At 42.0% G+C, this 14,894-nt stretch overlaps 1 protein-coding gene across 2 annotated transcripts in view; it reads left to right on the top strand.

Annotated features, from left to right (window-relative positions):
- Window positions 1-14,894, top strand: part of ZSWIM8 (zinc finger SWIM-type containing 8) — a 57,710-nt gene that overhangs the window by 34,002 nt on the left and 8,814 nt on the right. For both annotated transcript variants that reach the window (XM_027649360.1, XM_027649359.1), the window contains exons 9-19: window positions 745-920; window positions 3,281-4,289; window positions 5,359-5,490; window positions 6,316-6,495; window positions 7,747-7,930; window positions 8,484-8,582; window positions 9,474-9,598; window positions 10,845-11,076; window positions 12,378-12,530; window positions 13,583-13,805; window positions 13,998-14,287. In XM_027649360.1, the coding sequence (XP_027505161.1) occupies window positions 745-920; window positions 3,281-4,289; window positions 5,359-5,490; window positions 6,316-6,495; window positions 7,747-7,930; window positions 8,484-8,582; window positions 9,474-9,598; window positions 10,845-11,076; window positions 12,378-12,530; window positions 13,583-13,805; window positions 13,998-14,287 (2,803 nt within the window). The remainder of the gene's footprint in view (window positions 1-744; window positions 921-3,280; window positions 4,290-5,358; window positions 5,491-6,315; window positions 6,496-7,746; window positions 7,931-8,483; window positions 8,583-9,473; window positions 9,599-10,844; window positions 11,077-12,377; window positions 12,531-13,582; window positions 13,806-13,997; window positions 14,288-14,894) is intronic.

Raw genomic sequence — 14,894 nt, 5'->3', positions numbered from 1 at the left:
TCCATGCTAAAATGATGACACAGTTTGCTCTTGTTCTGGTTTAATTATGTCCTGATAACACTGTATTCCCCAAATGCCTCAGTCCTTCTGGCATGAATATGTAGAGTCTGATTTCTTTTGTTCAGCATATTTGATTCGATTTTTGCCCAATGAAGGTGATTTATTTTAATGCTGTGGGTTGTTTTTTTAAACGAAGGATGTCACATATGAGCTGTCACTTGGATAAAATCTAAACATATATGTTGTGTGGTAGAATCTCTGATTCTTTTGTCATCTTTGTGGAAGATACCTTTCAGTGCGTTTAAGTAGTAAATCTTTTTATATTTTTTAAAATAATATTAGGAAAAAGGTTTCCTTTGACAGTTCAGGACACTGATCTCAGTCTGTAATATAAATTGCCGTGGAAGTTTCCTTGTTGCTCCATCACATACCTCAACTTTGATGAGGAAAAAGGGAATGCTTTATTTATCACATTTATTCCCTTTTTCCCTCCAAGTGTGAAGGCCTCTAAGTGAACCTCCTGTGAGTGTTTTGTTCTTTGGGCATGTGCCTTCTAACCAGGGAAGTTTTGAGGCCCTTAGTTCTCACAAACCAGTACTGCTTTAATGGTTGTAGTTATTTTGGAGTCAAAAGAAAACATGGTACTAACCACAGATCCCATTTCCTTGTTATTACGAGATTAAGTGAGAACAGGGGATGAGATGTTGGCCACAACACAGCTGTACTGAGGTGTTTCTCCTGCAGATAACCGGCTGGTGGTACAGTGTGCGAACATCCGCGTCGCACAGCAGCGCCAGTGGGCACACAGGACGCAGCAATGGCCAGTCAGAAGTGGCTGCTCATGCTTGTGCAAGTATGTGTGATGAGATGGTGGTTCTTTGGAGGCTGGCTGTCCTCGACCCAACTATTAGTCCACAGAGGTGAGCCCCAGAATCAGATTTGGTCTCTTTTTAATTTCTGAGATACTCAAGCACACTCAAGAGTTTCATCCTGTAGATTTCTTGTGTTTGTATCATTACCTCATTACCTGTTCAATCATTAGTCCTTCTGGACTATGTGCTATGTAAGGTTCAGAGCACTGTAATTACTTTAATTGCTATTGCTGCTTACTTTCAGCAAGATCAAGTAGTTTGATTTGTTTTCTGAGACTCCTCTTTTACGTATGGGTGTAATTCTACATTGTAATGTCCTGGTGGAGAACATTTGTTTGAGTGATAGCACCAGCTACCAATTAATTTTAATGGTTTCTATATTTAACCATTCAGCAGTTTAATGGATTTCTGTTTAGCCCAGTCATTCACTGTTGTGTGTTTCAAGATGAAAGCTCTGAGGGAGTTTATTCTCTGCAGTGCATTGGTAAACAGTGTCACCAGTGTATGATTTTCAGTGTTTCCAATTGTCTGAGAAAAAATTGTGTGGCTTCTGCACATTTCTAAACCATATTGTGCCTTGGTGAATCACTGCCGTCTTTATTTAGCACCAGTTGAATAGCAGAAGAGGAATTGAGAGCTCATATTGAGATACTGTGGTTGACATTGCAATAATTTGTTTCGTACATCTTGTCTACAAGGTGTGGTGTGTAAAATATATTGAATTAGTTTAATATGGTATAAATTCTCAGGAAAAGTTTCTCAGAACAAATGAAAACAGGATGGTATTTTCAATACAATTACACATTAACAGGATTTACTTTCTGTGAATTGTTGTGTAACATTAATAAAATGCCCTATCTATGTAAGGTACATCAAGGACACTAAAATGGATGCAGTTTCTGTCGTGTACAGTTTACAATATGAAGTAGCTAAATATAGGAGTTGAAGACAAATCAAAAACTGTAGGAAACGGGGAATGAGACTTAAAATAAACTCAAACATCTATCAAATCACATAGAAAAAACATAAAAGATTTTGACCATTAATAAAATATGAAGCTGTGCTATGTATATTCTAATTTGTGTTATTTGACACAGTTCAAATTTGCTCTGATCTCCTACTTGAGCTAATGAATAATTGAAATGCTGCGGCTTGATTACCTATTCTCTTGGTGTTTGAATAGTCTCCAAGAAGAACCCTCTTCTACTTTTCCTTCCTATACTTTGCAGTGAATCATAAGGAGACTTTGCAGGCTCTCATCCTTACATTACCTTTCCCGAGTAGTTCCCGCTCCTTCTTTTTCCTTCTGGAAATCTTCTCATTGTTTAAGCCCTACTAGTCTGGTCCCTTGTTAATTAATTTCTTGAGTGGGCAGATATAAGCAGTCCATTCTGTTTAGTCCCTTTTGTCCTAATACCCTTTGCACCTAAATTGGGGCACCCCATTTTTTAAATTTTTTTTTTTCGTTCTTTGATTGAAGTGTTGGGATTGTACCTCAGAAATCTGTGTCTGAAATCTGTGGCAGAAACAAAATGGCGGTTGATTGAGACACCTGGTGAAATTTCTAGAAGTGTCTTTTCCTCTCTTTGGATTAGATCATCAATCCATTTAGACTATTTTGCTCATGTGCCTAGGCCCTATGTAAGATTTAGAGCTGGGAAATGCAGAACTGTTTCGTTCTTCCCGTAGCAATATGGGGCACGGGACTAACTGCTGTGTAATTTAAGGCTATATAGCCCTACTAGCTTGATTCTTCCTCAAAGTTATTTGAACATCAATTCTTGTTGTCTTGCTTTTTCTGTGCCTATGTTTTACAACAGTTTATTTTCCTGAGGACAACCTACTACTGTCTAAATTAAATTGTTGGGCTCTGTATGGGCACGTCAGGGTAAAGAGGTAGGTAAGTGTCTGGGAGGCAGATTAGGTGGTCCTGTCTGTCAGTGTGCTTTCCTGCATAGGCTGTTTAGGTTCTACTTGTTAATGTCTTGACTAGAGTTATTCACAGTATAGTTTCACAGCTACTGCAAACTGTTTCATGGGTGTTTCCAAGAACAATTCCCCATGGTACTCACTGGTCTCAGGCTGCTGAGGCTCACATCTCTAACACCTTATTTAGGGCAGATAAGCAAACAGGGCAGACAGTATTTAATTTTAAACCTTGCAGTTTGTATTGTACTTTCATGTTGGTAGTGTTCACATTTTGTTTCTGTATTATGGACCTGTCTAGGACTTGGTTGTTAATATACCTGTTTGCTTTTTTCAGCCTGTCTTCTTACTACTGCTGCCTATACTTAATTCAGCAGAAGATGTTTCTGGCCAAAGCAAGGAGGTGTTCTGTGTGTTAAGTAGTAGTTTGTTGCAGGTCCTTTTTGTGTCTGCTTCCTAACCTATCCTCTTACTTTTCTTAGGCGCAGGGACCTTTGCTCACAGCTTAGACAGTGGCAGCTGAAAGTCATAGATAATGTTAAGAGGGGTCAGCACAAGAAATCACTGGAGAAGCTCTTCCAAGGTTTCAAGCCGGCTGTGGAAGCCTGTTACTTCAACTGGGAGGAAGCTTATCCCATTCCTGGGATTACATATAGCAGCACTGACAAGAAGAACTCATTCTGTTGGGTGAAGGCCATCCAGCACAGGAGCTGCCGGTTGCAGTGTTCAGAAACTGCCTGTGAGGCTGGTAGAACCCATGGGCAGGAGCCCGGGGGACCGTGTCTACAGCCTGGGGACAGGCTGCGGCCCTCTCCCCAGGAACCAGCAGTTCGTCCAAAGGAACTTACTGGAAAGCGGAAAGTTGTCTCTGAAACACCACAGAGGGTTCTGAGACGACTCTCAGCAGAAGGGGATAAAGCTGTGTATAAGACTGCAGTGGGCAAAGCAAAGTTGCCGGTGAGCAAAGGTTTGACCAGTAAACATAGTGGGAAACGCCGCATGAGCAGTGAAGACAGTTCTCTGGAACCAGACTTGGCAGAGATGAGCCTGGATGACAGCAGCTTGGCGCTCGGGGCAGAAGCCAGCAACACCTTTAGTTTTACAGAAAGCCCACTGAGCAGGAGCTACAGGGATGCCTTTGAGGAGGATGGTGGGGTGTACTTCTCTGAGGGACCTGAGCCCACTGTCAGGAGCAGTTCCATGGCCAAGAAATCGCCCAAGGATCCTGTGGGGGAGATGGGTAGTGGTGATGATGACCTGCCTTCTGCAGATGAGAACACTGGTGGTGTGAGCCTGAAGCCAGAAGAAGTGGGAGAGAATGGTGCAGTGGGGGGAGGGGATGATGGAGAAGAGGAAGATGATTACCAGGTGTACTATCTGAATCCACAAGAGGTAACCAAGGAAGATGATGACAAAGCTGAAGGGGGAAATGAAGAGGAGCAGGATATATTTGCTGGTATAAAGCCTCTGGAGCAAGAGAACCGGATGGAGGTGAGCTGAATCTAGTTCAAAACACTGTTTTGTGGTTTTATGTATTATATAAATCGTGATCTCACCACCCTCCTAGCAGTCACATTTAACCTAGCATGTTGTTAAAGTGCTTAATTATAATGTCCTCATTACCTATTGTATCATAAAGTATCTACATTCTTAAGGCAGTGGTAGCATATATCTGTTTCCCACAAGCTTGACTCCCTGTTTTGTGCTAACTGCAATTGTGTCTCAGTTTTAGCTAGTCCCATCTCACACTCCAGGATTTACAAACAGAGACAAAACTGTGTGTGCTTTTTGTGTAATGTGCTTTTTTATGCTCTTGGAAACAGCAAAATTGAGCTGGAATTAAAAATGAGTAAGACTAAGACATGCTCAGCAAGAAAAATTTAAAGCCCACCATGTAAGCAGAAATTCTCTGAAAAGGAGAGGCAGTCTAAATAGACTGTGTCAAATTCCTATAATAACCACAAAATATGTTTAGAGCTTGCACCTGTATGAGCAAACAACTGAATGGAAATGGCATGAAGTTGTGTCAGGGCAGGTTTAGATACTAGGACTCTTCACCCATTAGATTCTTCACCCAGATGGTGGTCAGACACTGGAGTAGATTCCCCAGGGAAGTGACAGAGCTCCCCAAGTCTGACGGAGTTAAGCAGCATTTGGACAATGCTCTCAGGCACATTGTGTGATTCTTGGGGTCTCCTGCATAGGGCCAGGAGTTGGACTTTGATGACCCTAGTGAGTCCCTTCCAAGTCAGAATATTCTATGATTCTATGAAATATTTATAATCAGTCAGTTTGGGTTTTAGGGTTTTTTTTAGTTATTCTCTGATCTCTTAGAGCACGTGGAGAGGGGATGGGACTTAATCACGGAAGAAAAGGTGTTTTGGGGAAGTGCTTCAAGGAGTGATGGGGAAGGTGCAGGCAAGGAGGGCTCTGAGAACACCTGCTGCTGACGTTAATCAGGAATTGTGTTTGCAGAGTCTTTGTGACAAGTGGATTTGAGCAGGCTAACTGCAGGCTGGGGCAGTGTGGTTTGCATGTGACCATCTGTTCTTTCTTGCAGATCCTGTTTGCCTGTGCAGAGGCCCTGTATGCACATGGATACAGTAATGAAGCTTGCCGCTTAACTGTAGAGCTTGCCAGGGACCTACTGGCCAACCCTCCAGATCTCAAAGTGGAGCAACCACCAACTAAGGTAGAGAGAGAGCTTGTCTAGTTTTGGAGCTAGAGAGTAAGTTAGAAGGAATATGTGGGGTGGATACAACAGCATTCCCAGGCATTCCTCATTTGCTGTGATTTGGGGCGCTTCTCTGATGCTTCCTTGGAATTGAACTCTAGATGTCATTACTGTGCCTTATTGCTCTCTGTGTGTTTATGAATAAAAGGGAGAAAGAAAGAGGCCTTTCAGCAGGACTTGAAACCTTCAGAAACTTGAGATTAGTTAAAAGCTGTTTCGCTTTTCCTTATGCTTCAGAGACAAACTTAGTTTGTCTGTTAAAAACTGTTTTAGGAGTCTATTTTAAATCAATTGAACAACACACTGTATTTAACATCAGCTTCAGTTGATATTTTGTTTAAGAGATATGTGCTACCATATGCTATGAGGTTATGCAGCAGCCATAAAAAGTTATGTTAGTACTTTTGCTGCTTCAGGATAAGAGGGTTGGAGAGGAAAGAAATAAGCATAGGTTTCTGGAAACTCACTTGTAGTGACACTAAGCAGTGTTTGTTGTATGGAAGGGCTCCCTTGGAAGGGACAGGCATGCACAGCATCAGTACAATAGTGGACATGTCTTATCACGGGCCAGCTCTTCTGCTGTGTTGTACTGGAGTGATATAGGGAAAGTAATTATGTTCAACAATAACCACTGGAATTTGAGATTCCTCCTCAAAGGGAATAAAATTTAAATGTATTTTATTCTTTCTTCTCTCTGTTAGTTATTGCAAATAACAGGGGGACAAGCATAGAGCATTTAGAATGTTTAGGAAAGTGTCCTGTGAAAAATTCTTCCTCAAACAGGGCAAAAAGAACAAAGTGTCAACCAGCAAGCAGACATGGATGGCAACAAACACCTTGTCTAAAGCTGCTTTCTTGCTGACTGTGTTGAGTGAGCGTCTGGAGTACCACAACCTGGCCTTCCAAATAGGAATGTTTGCTCTGGAGCTGCAGAGACCACCTGCTTCTACAAAGGCTCTGGAGGTATGAAATATCTCAGAAAGGCAGTATCCACTGTTCTGCTGAAATGCATTAACTCACATGGTTCACATTTCTCCTAAAGCTTGGTTATGCTTTTATGTGTTTCCTTAAAATTGATTGCAGTGGGACTAAATGAATTGGTTGCACATCCCATTAGCACATGTTGATCTGCCAGAAAAATGATTAGAAATATCACTTCATCTGTTGTTACCTTCATGGATAGGAAGCTTAGACCTTTGATTTCAAGTGAAGCTATAGGCTTGAAAATATTTAAATGAGTACAAAACCTTTTATGAATATATTATTCTGATTAGAACAGTTTACTTCTTATCTTAAATATGTTCCCAGTTTCTTTCACTAATCTTGGAAAATGAAAACCATCTCTAAATACCTGTATTTGTCCATATTTGTGTTAGTGACATGGTTTGAAACTTATTCCCTAGGGTGAATTGCTGTGATTGTTACATGTTTGAAAATTGTTGCTCTTGCTGATATCTCATGCAAGTGAGGATATGCACTGTGGAAGCATATTATTTTGGACACTCCTTGATGGCTATTAAGATTCCTGTTTAGAAAAGTGAAGTGTCCAGTTAAGACCTTAGTGTGATTTACTAAGTCTCTGTGATTTACAGCCACCTTGCTTTTCACTGCAAGGTTGTTCAGTCCCTCAAGGTGTGTATTGTTGCTAGATATCCACCAACTACACTTGTTGCACTAATTATCTGTACTTCTTAAGGTCTGATCAGAAGATTGTGAGATTAACAGTCACTTGCTGCCTAAAAGGAAACAATTACTTTCACGTGTTAAGAATGGAGAGAATACAGGAAAAAAGTAGTGAAATGTCTTCATCCTGATGACATGTGTGCTGCCACCATGTGCCCCTTCTGCTGATCAGTCTCTGTTGTCTCCAATTGGTATAACACTTGACATAGCATCCTTTCTTCCACTGGCTTGTCCAGTCAGGTGCTTCTGCTGATGTTCTTAGGAAAGCTGATACATTTTTCCTGCATACAGCTGATTGATAATTAGAGCAAAAAAGTTTGTGTATAAATATGAGGCAAGAATGTTATTAGATTTGAAAACCTGTTTTCACTGCGGAGAGAATGGTAAAGATAGCTAAGCTGCTAAGAGTTGCTATAATTTAATAATCCAATAAAAACCATTGCTGTACTTTATGTATAAGGAGAAATGGTCTGCTGCCCACAGGGCCTATGCTGTTGACAGCTTCTTCTTTTTCCTTGTGGATACTACCAGGTGAAGCTGGCTTATCAGGAATCTGAGATTGCAGCCCTCTTGAAAAAGATTCCCTTGGGCACCAATGAGATGAACACTATTCGAGGAAGAGCTGAAGAACTGCGAGAAGGGACATTATGTGATTACCGTCCTGTCCTGCCTCTGATGTTGGCAAGCTTTATATTTGATGTCCTGTGCACTCCAGGTACTGACTGCCTTAGCCTCAGTGTGTGCAGGACATATTCTGAGATGCTAGGTCTTGAGGAATTTTCAAAGAGAAAACTGTATAAGAACAGCCTAATCTTTATTCTTTGCTTGTACTTCCCTCTATGTTGCTTTAAAGTACTTTATTCCCCGGTGGAACTGTTTCTGCTTCTGCTTACATTTGAAAACAACTGGACACTTACCACATTTCAGCACTCTGTGTGTGTTTGTAAAATAGTTATAAGTGACTGACTGTGCTGCTCTTATGCTGTTTGTAGTAAGAAGAAAGTAATACAAACCCTAGTATTTAAAAAACAACACGACAACCTGGGATTAGAAGACTGACTTGACAATATACCTGCCTGGTTTGGAGCCTTCTGAGGTTAGAGAGAAATGGAAAAAAAACCCCATAAGGTTCTGTGATCTTGAAATTGATACAAGGCTAGGAATAGGACCAGAGGAAGGTCTGCAAATTCAGAAAGCTCTCAGAAATGACTTCTGCTTTGAGGTCTTAGGTTTGGAAACTGAATACTAATTCTATTGTCTTCTTTCAGTGGTTTCTCCTACCGGCTCTAGACCCCCAAGCCGTAATTGGAATAATGAAATGCCTGGAGATGAAGAGCTTGGTTTTGAGGCAGCTGTTGCTGCTCTTGGTAAGAACCTTTTACAAGAAAAGTCTATCTTCATCCATGTTCTTCATCCTGCACCATTTTGATGGTGAGAGTTAGTAGTTCATTCCAGTTTGGTGCAGAAATGAAAGTGTTTGCACAGTTTACCAGAACCAGATGCAGAAGGATTCTACATGCCAGGGCTGAGGTGTCTTTGCAAAGCTGTGAAAAATGGAAGGGGAATATGGGATGAGAACTGAATGTTAAAGTAGTAACATGAATTTTAGCTTTCTGCTTGCTCTTTTGTCATGGAATGTGTATTGCCTGGACTTTAACGAAGATGGACCATTTTAGAAAACAAAAGGCAATCATTTCAAAAGATGTTAGTCTTAGTGAAAGACTAGCAGAAGTGCTTTCAAACCTTATCATATAATTCAGGATCGCAGCATGGTAGTGTATTGTTGGTTCACTTATCAGCTTCAACAACAAAGCAGTGATTATATATATATATGTTATGTTGACACCACTGTATGCCTGTTCTAAAGCAGTGTGCAAAAAAGAATATAGTGGATTAAACAAGACCTGTTCTCTGTTGCCTCATCTTGGAAAGGAGGAAAATGAGTTATTTATGGTGTGGGAATGCTGGCTTGTAGCATCTGCAGAAACCAGAAAGGTTGCTTCAAGATAGGGTTAAGGCTTGCCTGGACTCTTCCTGTGGTGTATTAGTATCCAGTTGTTCTGACAGTTGTAGCAGATGGCAGCTCCTGTTTATTCATGACCTATTTCTGAAGTTAACAGAAAAATAGGGGGGGAAATGTGTTCTTTTGCCTGTAACAGTGAGGTGAATAAATTAGTCTGAGGTATAGATAGTGCTCAGGATGTAGTGTAGTCCCATGGGCTCACTTGTCTCTTCATCCCCTCTTTTCTGGCCTGCAGGTATGAAAACAACTGTCAGTGAAGCGGAACATCCTCTGTTGTGTGAAGGCACACGAAGGGAGAAAGGGGATCTGGCACTTGCCCTGATGATCACTTACAAGGATGATCAGTCTAAGCTGAAGAAGGTGAGTTTCCCTTTGAAAGGGGAGAGAGAGATGGAAAGCAGGTTTTAATGGATTTGATAGTTTAGCCGGTGAGCATAAGTCGCTGTGTCACATACTGATGTTTTACAGGCTATATTGTGGTGTTTATATTCTTCCACTGATGGAAAATCTGATTGTGCAGTATGCATTGCCCTGGAGAGGTACTCTTTCCGTAGGTTTCTTAAGGTCCAGTCAGGAGATGTGTTGTCACTACTTTTATTGCTTTTGTTTACCTGCTAAAACAAGTCCTTTCCCAAGGGTTTTCAGTGTACAGTCTGCGTGTGGTCTGGGGATTGCTTATGTTTTGCTGCAGGGATATTGGCTTGCAGAACAGTATGATCTAGCAAAGCCTCTGTTTCTTAACCTCTCACCTCTTTCATACATTATTTCAGTATACCTGTGTCTTAATTTCTCATCCAGAGGAGAGGGTAAAACTCTACTCTTCCACCCCAAAGGAGGAAAAAAATATTGAAAACTGCTGATGCTTCAGAAATGGTTTTATTAATCTTTTATATTCACAAATCCTTCTACACAGCACGAAGTATGTTATTAGTGTCTTTCTGTCTCCTAAAGGAGAACACTTTTGCTGTACTCTTCTCTGGGGAATAACAGGGACACTGTGAAATCAATCATCTGCAACTAAATGCTCTGTCAGATTTGTGGTATTCATTTCATGTGGACAATGAAGAGTAGAAATAGACAAACCTGTAAAATGTGGTCACACATTGTTCCCCAATTACATAATAAATTAAGAAAATGTTACTGCAGGCCATAGAAGGCAATTTCTCTCCTAGCTTTGCCAGTTTATCTGTAGTGTATGACAGGATTTTCTGAATGGTAAGCACAGAATTTTTGTGATTTAAACAAGAGCATCTGATGACTGGCAGAACTAAATGTAGAGTGCTCCATTCCGTCCATGATGTACCAGAATTACTTTGTTTTTGTGAGTTTTAGGTACTTTTCAAGTAAAGCCAGTGGTTGTTTCAAGAGAAAATGGAGATATTACTGAGTACAAATGAATCTTTGCTTCCTCGTGTAATGCAGATCCCATGGCTCTCAACTGTGCATTGCTGATCCTTGGTACAGGAAGCTGATGCCTACCTTCTAGAGAATAAGCATTTTTGTTCTTTTCCTCCAACAAATGCAATTTATTGTCCACCAGAAAGTTGATTTGGTGCTTTTCCTCTTACCCTTCTGCTGAGTGCCTTTGGTTTTTCCCTTGTTAAAGATTTTAGACAAACTTCTGGACAGAGAGAGTCAAACTCACAAACCACAGACGCTGAGTTCCTTCTACTCATCCAGCAAACCTACAGTTGCAAATCAAAAATCTCCTTCCAAACATGCTGCCCAGTCCACTGCAGCTATCCAGCAGCTTCCAGGGACTTCTGTCACTCAGCAAACTGCTGTAAGCACTGCAGTCCAGAGCAGTCCTGAGAACTTCGTGGAGAAGAGTGCACAGGGTAAGAAGTGCTTTGTAAGGGCGATGCTAAAACCTTTCTGTTGTAGCATAGTGAAGTAGTCAGAGTGATTATATTACCATCTGGTTCCTTGGTGGTTACTAGAATGTCATTCTGCCATTATCTGTTTGGCTCTGTCCAGTTCTGTATACATTCTTGTTGCATAGAAATTCAAGCTAGTTTTCAGGTTGTCCTATCTTGAAATAGTTGTATAATCAGTTAACATAAATCTACTGTGCCTCTGTCTTTTAGATTTGTATCACAGAAGTGCAGGATTTCAAAAAGTTACACACTGAGTCAGGTACCTTCATGCAAGATAGATAAGAAAGATTACTGAAGGTCATTAGGCATACGTGTGTGTGGTTTAACCCCAGCCAGCTTGGTTTAACCAAGCACCATGCAGCTGTTTGCTTACTCACCCCTGGACAGGATGGAGGAGTGAACTGGAAGAATAAAAGTGAGAAAACTCATGGGTTGTATAGGCAAAGCAAAAACTGTGCACACAAATAAAGCAAAACAAGGAATTAATTGATTGCTTCCCATGAGCAGACACGTGTTCAGTCATCCCCAGCAAAGCAAGGCTCCATCACTCTTAATGGTTACTTGGGAAGACAAATGCCATAACTCCAAATTTCCCCCCCTTTTTCTTCTTCCCCCAAATTTATATGCTGAGCATGGCGTCATATAATATGGAATATCCCTTTGGTCAGTCAAGGTCAGCTGTCACGACTGTGTCATCTCCCAGCTTTTCTGCATCCCAAGCCCACTCACTGGTGGGGTGGTATGAGGAGCAGAAAAGGCCCAGACTTTGTGTAAGCTCAGCAATAACTAAAACATGCCTGAATTATCAACACTGCTTCCAGCACAAATTCAAAACACAGCCCAATACTAGCTGCTCTGAGGAGAATTAACTCTACTCTAGCCAGAACCAGCACAATATGGTTTGTTTCAAGCTGTGCTTCCACATTGGTGGCAGACGTCACATACAGCAGCACTTGGTGGAATGTAAGTGCTCTATTAACTATTTCCAAAGAGATGGATACTAGCTGAGGATGACTGCAATAATAATAAAATTTTACGTAGTTGCAGCATATTTTCCAAATCTTGAGTTAAATGTTCTGGCCTGGTGTCAGATGATGTGCTTAATACTGAAAGAAAACTGAAATAATCCTCCTCATAAATACCATTTATTTTATGAAAATCCTGCATCTTTTGATATTTATGTTTTCTAAATGGCTATGACTGATTTTAGAGATACATAAACAAACTATAATATTTACCTTGTCACTGTTCTATTCATGCAGAAAGCTCTCAGAGGTCCCCCTGTGAACCAGCTGCAGAGGCCACTGTTTTGAAACAAGAAGGGAAGGTCCCCAGTCGTCTGGCCCTTGGAAACCGAGGTGGATACAATGGGAGATGCTGGGGTTCACCTGTCAGGCAAAAGAAGAAACACACAGGTAGGAATGGACTAGCTCACACAGCATCTGGTGCTCTGCTAGGCAGTCTGCTGGGGTTTACCCCTTGTTCTTTCATTCACACAAGAAAGCCGGAGAGGGACTTTTTACAAGGGCACGTAGTGTTATGACAAAGGGTAATGGCTTCAAACTGAAAGAGGAGAGATTTAAATCAGATATTAGGAAGAAATTCTTCACTGTGAGGCTCTGGAACAGGTTGCCTGGAGAAGTAGTGGATGCCCCATCCCAGGAGTGTTCAAGGCCAGGCTGGATGAGGCTTTGAGGGGGTGTAGTGGAAGGTGTCCCTGCCCACAGCAGAGAGATTGGAACTGGATGATGTTTGAGATCCCTTCCATTTTATGATTCTGTGATTCCACTTGTCAGCCTTTCCTGTACAACAGAAGCAGTTGACTGTCTCTGAGGTGTTTGACATGGAAAAATAAGATTTGCTTCACAGATTTCCTACCCCCTTCTATATGACAAGTTACTATACCTTTCTCGCACCAGTTATGTTCTGCATGATGGATTAGATACCTGGAACTGATTGATTGCTGGACTCTGGGAGTGGAGTACTGTGCTCCTGAATCCAGAAACAAATTTGGAGAAGCTACTGCCTCTCTACATTTCTCTTGAAAAGGGTGTAAGTTAGGGACTGAGGATGTGAAGATTGCGTAGCATATACCAGAAGGGTTTTCTTCATACTCATACAATCCGTGGACCTCGACTTTGTATGTGTATTTGCTTCTTGTTGTTACACTCTGCCACAAAGCTTGGCAGATGGAGTGAGGCGGTGTGATGGTGTGAAGGGGGAAATAAAGATATATTGTTCTTAGACTCTTCTGGATTTTAATCCAAGAAGTACAAAATCACACTGATGTCTGTGACCAAACTGATTTCATTTAATCTCTTAATTTGCTGTGAATGCCTGGCAACCATAAGTTGTCTAAAAACACAACTGATCTTAGTTGGTTCTGCAGGTGATGTGGTTAGGGGTTTGCCTACCTGCATTCCATTTACCAACCCTGGTGACATTTGTGCTGGTTCTGGTGTTGTAGGCATGGCTAGTATTGACAGCAGTGCTCCTGAAACCACCTCTGACAGTTCTCCAACGCTCAGTCGGCGTCCCCTGCGTGGGGGATGGGCAACAACATCCTGGGGCAGAGGACAGGACAGCGACAGCATCAGCAGTTCTTCAAGTGATTCGCTGGGATCCTCCTCTTCCAGTGGCAGTAGGAGAGCCAGTGGGGGAGCCCGTGCAAAGACCGTGGAAGTTGGCAGGTAATGAATAATAGCAATGCACAGAGGCAACCTCGAGGCCTGATCTCAGGGAGCTAGCATGTGTGCATCAGGAAGTATTTTATTGGGAAAATTTCCTTTGTTTCCTCTGGACCCTAAAGACAGGAACTCTGCACTCCAGCTAGCAAACTTGGGGTATTTGTTGTCTGAAAGATTCCTCTGTCTTTCTTCTAGGTATAAAGGGAGGCGTCTGGAGAGCCATGCTCCTCATGTCCCAAACCAGCCCTCAGAGGCAGCTGCTCACTTCTACTTTGAATTGGCCAAGACAGTCCTTATCAAAGCAGGTGGAAACAGCAGTACCTCCATCTTTACCCACCCTTCCTCCAGCGGTGGGCACCAGGGACCACACCGCAACCTTCACCTCTGCGCCTTTGAGATCGGGCTGTATGCACTAGGGCTGCACAACTTCGTGTCTCCCAACTGGCTCTCTCGAACTTACTCCTCCCATGTCTCTTGGATCACAGGTTACAGCAAAACTTTACTGGGAAGCTTACTTTTGGGCAGGAAGGGGGGCAGGGAGACAAGCCCTTAAACAAGGGCAGGGAGACAAGTCCTGAAAATGGTGATGCTGATGTGGTGTAGCAACCACATGAGCAGCTCACACAGCTGGCAATAGGAGCTGAGCCCCAGTGGTGCTTGCTTTGGCCTGGAAGGTTCTTGTGACCTCTTGCTTCATGTTTGTACTGCAAACCGCCCACTTCTCACACAGGGACTGGTCTTCACCTTCAGGGGTATGCGGAAGAGACAGAACGTGCTCTTTGGCTGTGTTCAGTGTTTCACTTTCCTCCTCCTTCTGTTTGCACCCAAATGTACTACCTATCCATATGGCTTCTAGGAGCCTGAAAGACACACCCTTGAAAATTCATGTTTTCCTGACATGATGGAAATAGACTGACAGTCCAAACTGGTTTGTAGGTACTAAAATCAGCTATAGCAAGTTCCTTTCACTATTTCAAATACATCTTAAGCTTAACTTTGAAAACCGTATTCTCACTCACCACTTGTTTATTGAGGGCTCTTGTCTGTCGTGTTTTGGGAGGAAGCGCCTAAATTTGATTTGAAGCCTAAGGG

The sequence above is a fragment of the Corapipo altera genome, unplaced genomic scaffold (genome assembly GCF_003945725.1).
Source record: "Corapipo altera isolate COAL_440 unplaced genomic scaffold, ASM394572v1 53, whole genome shotgun sequence".
Classification (NCBI taxonomy): domain Eukaryota; kingdom Metazoa; phylum Chordata; class Aves; order Passeriformes; family Pipridae; genus Corapipo; species Corapipo altera.
The sequence above is the reverse complement of the archived record's forward strand: the minus strand, read 5'-3'. Positions and strand labels throughout refer to the sequence as shown.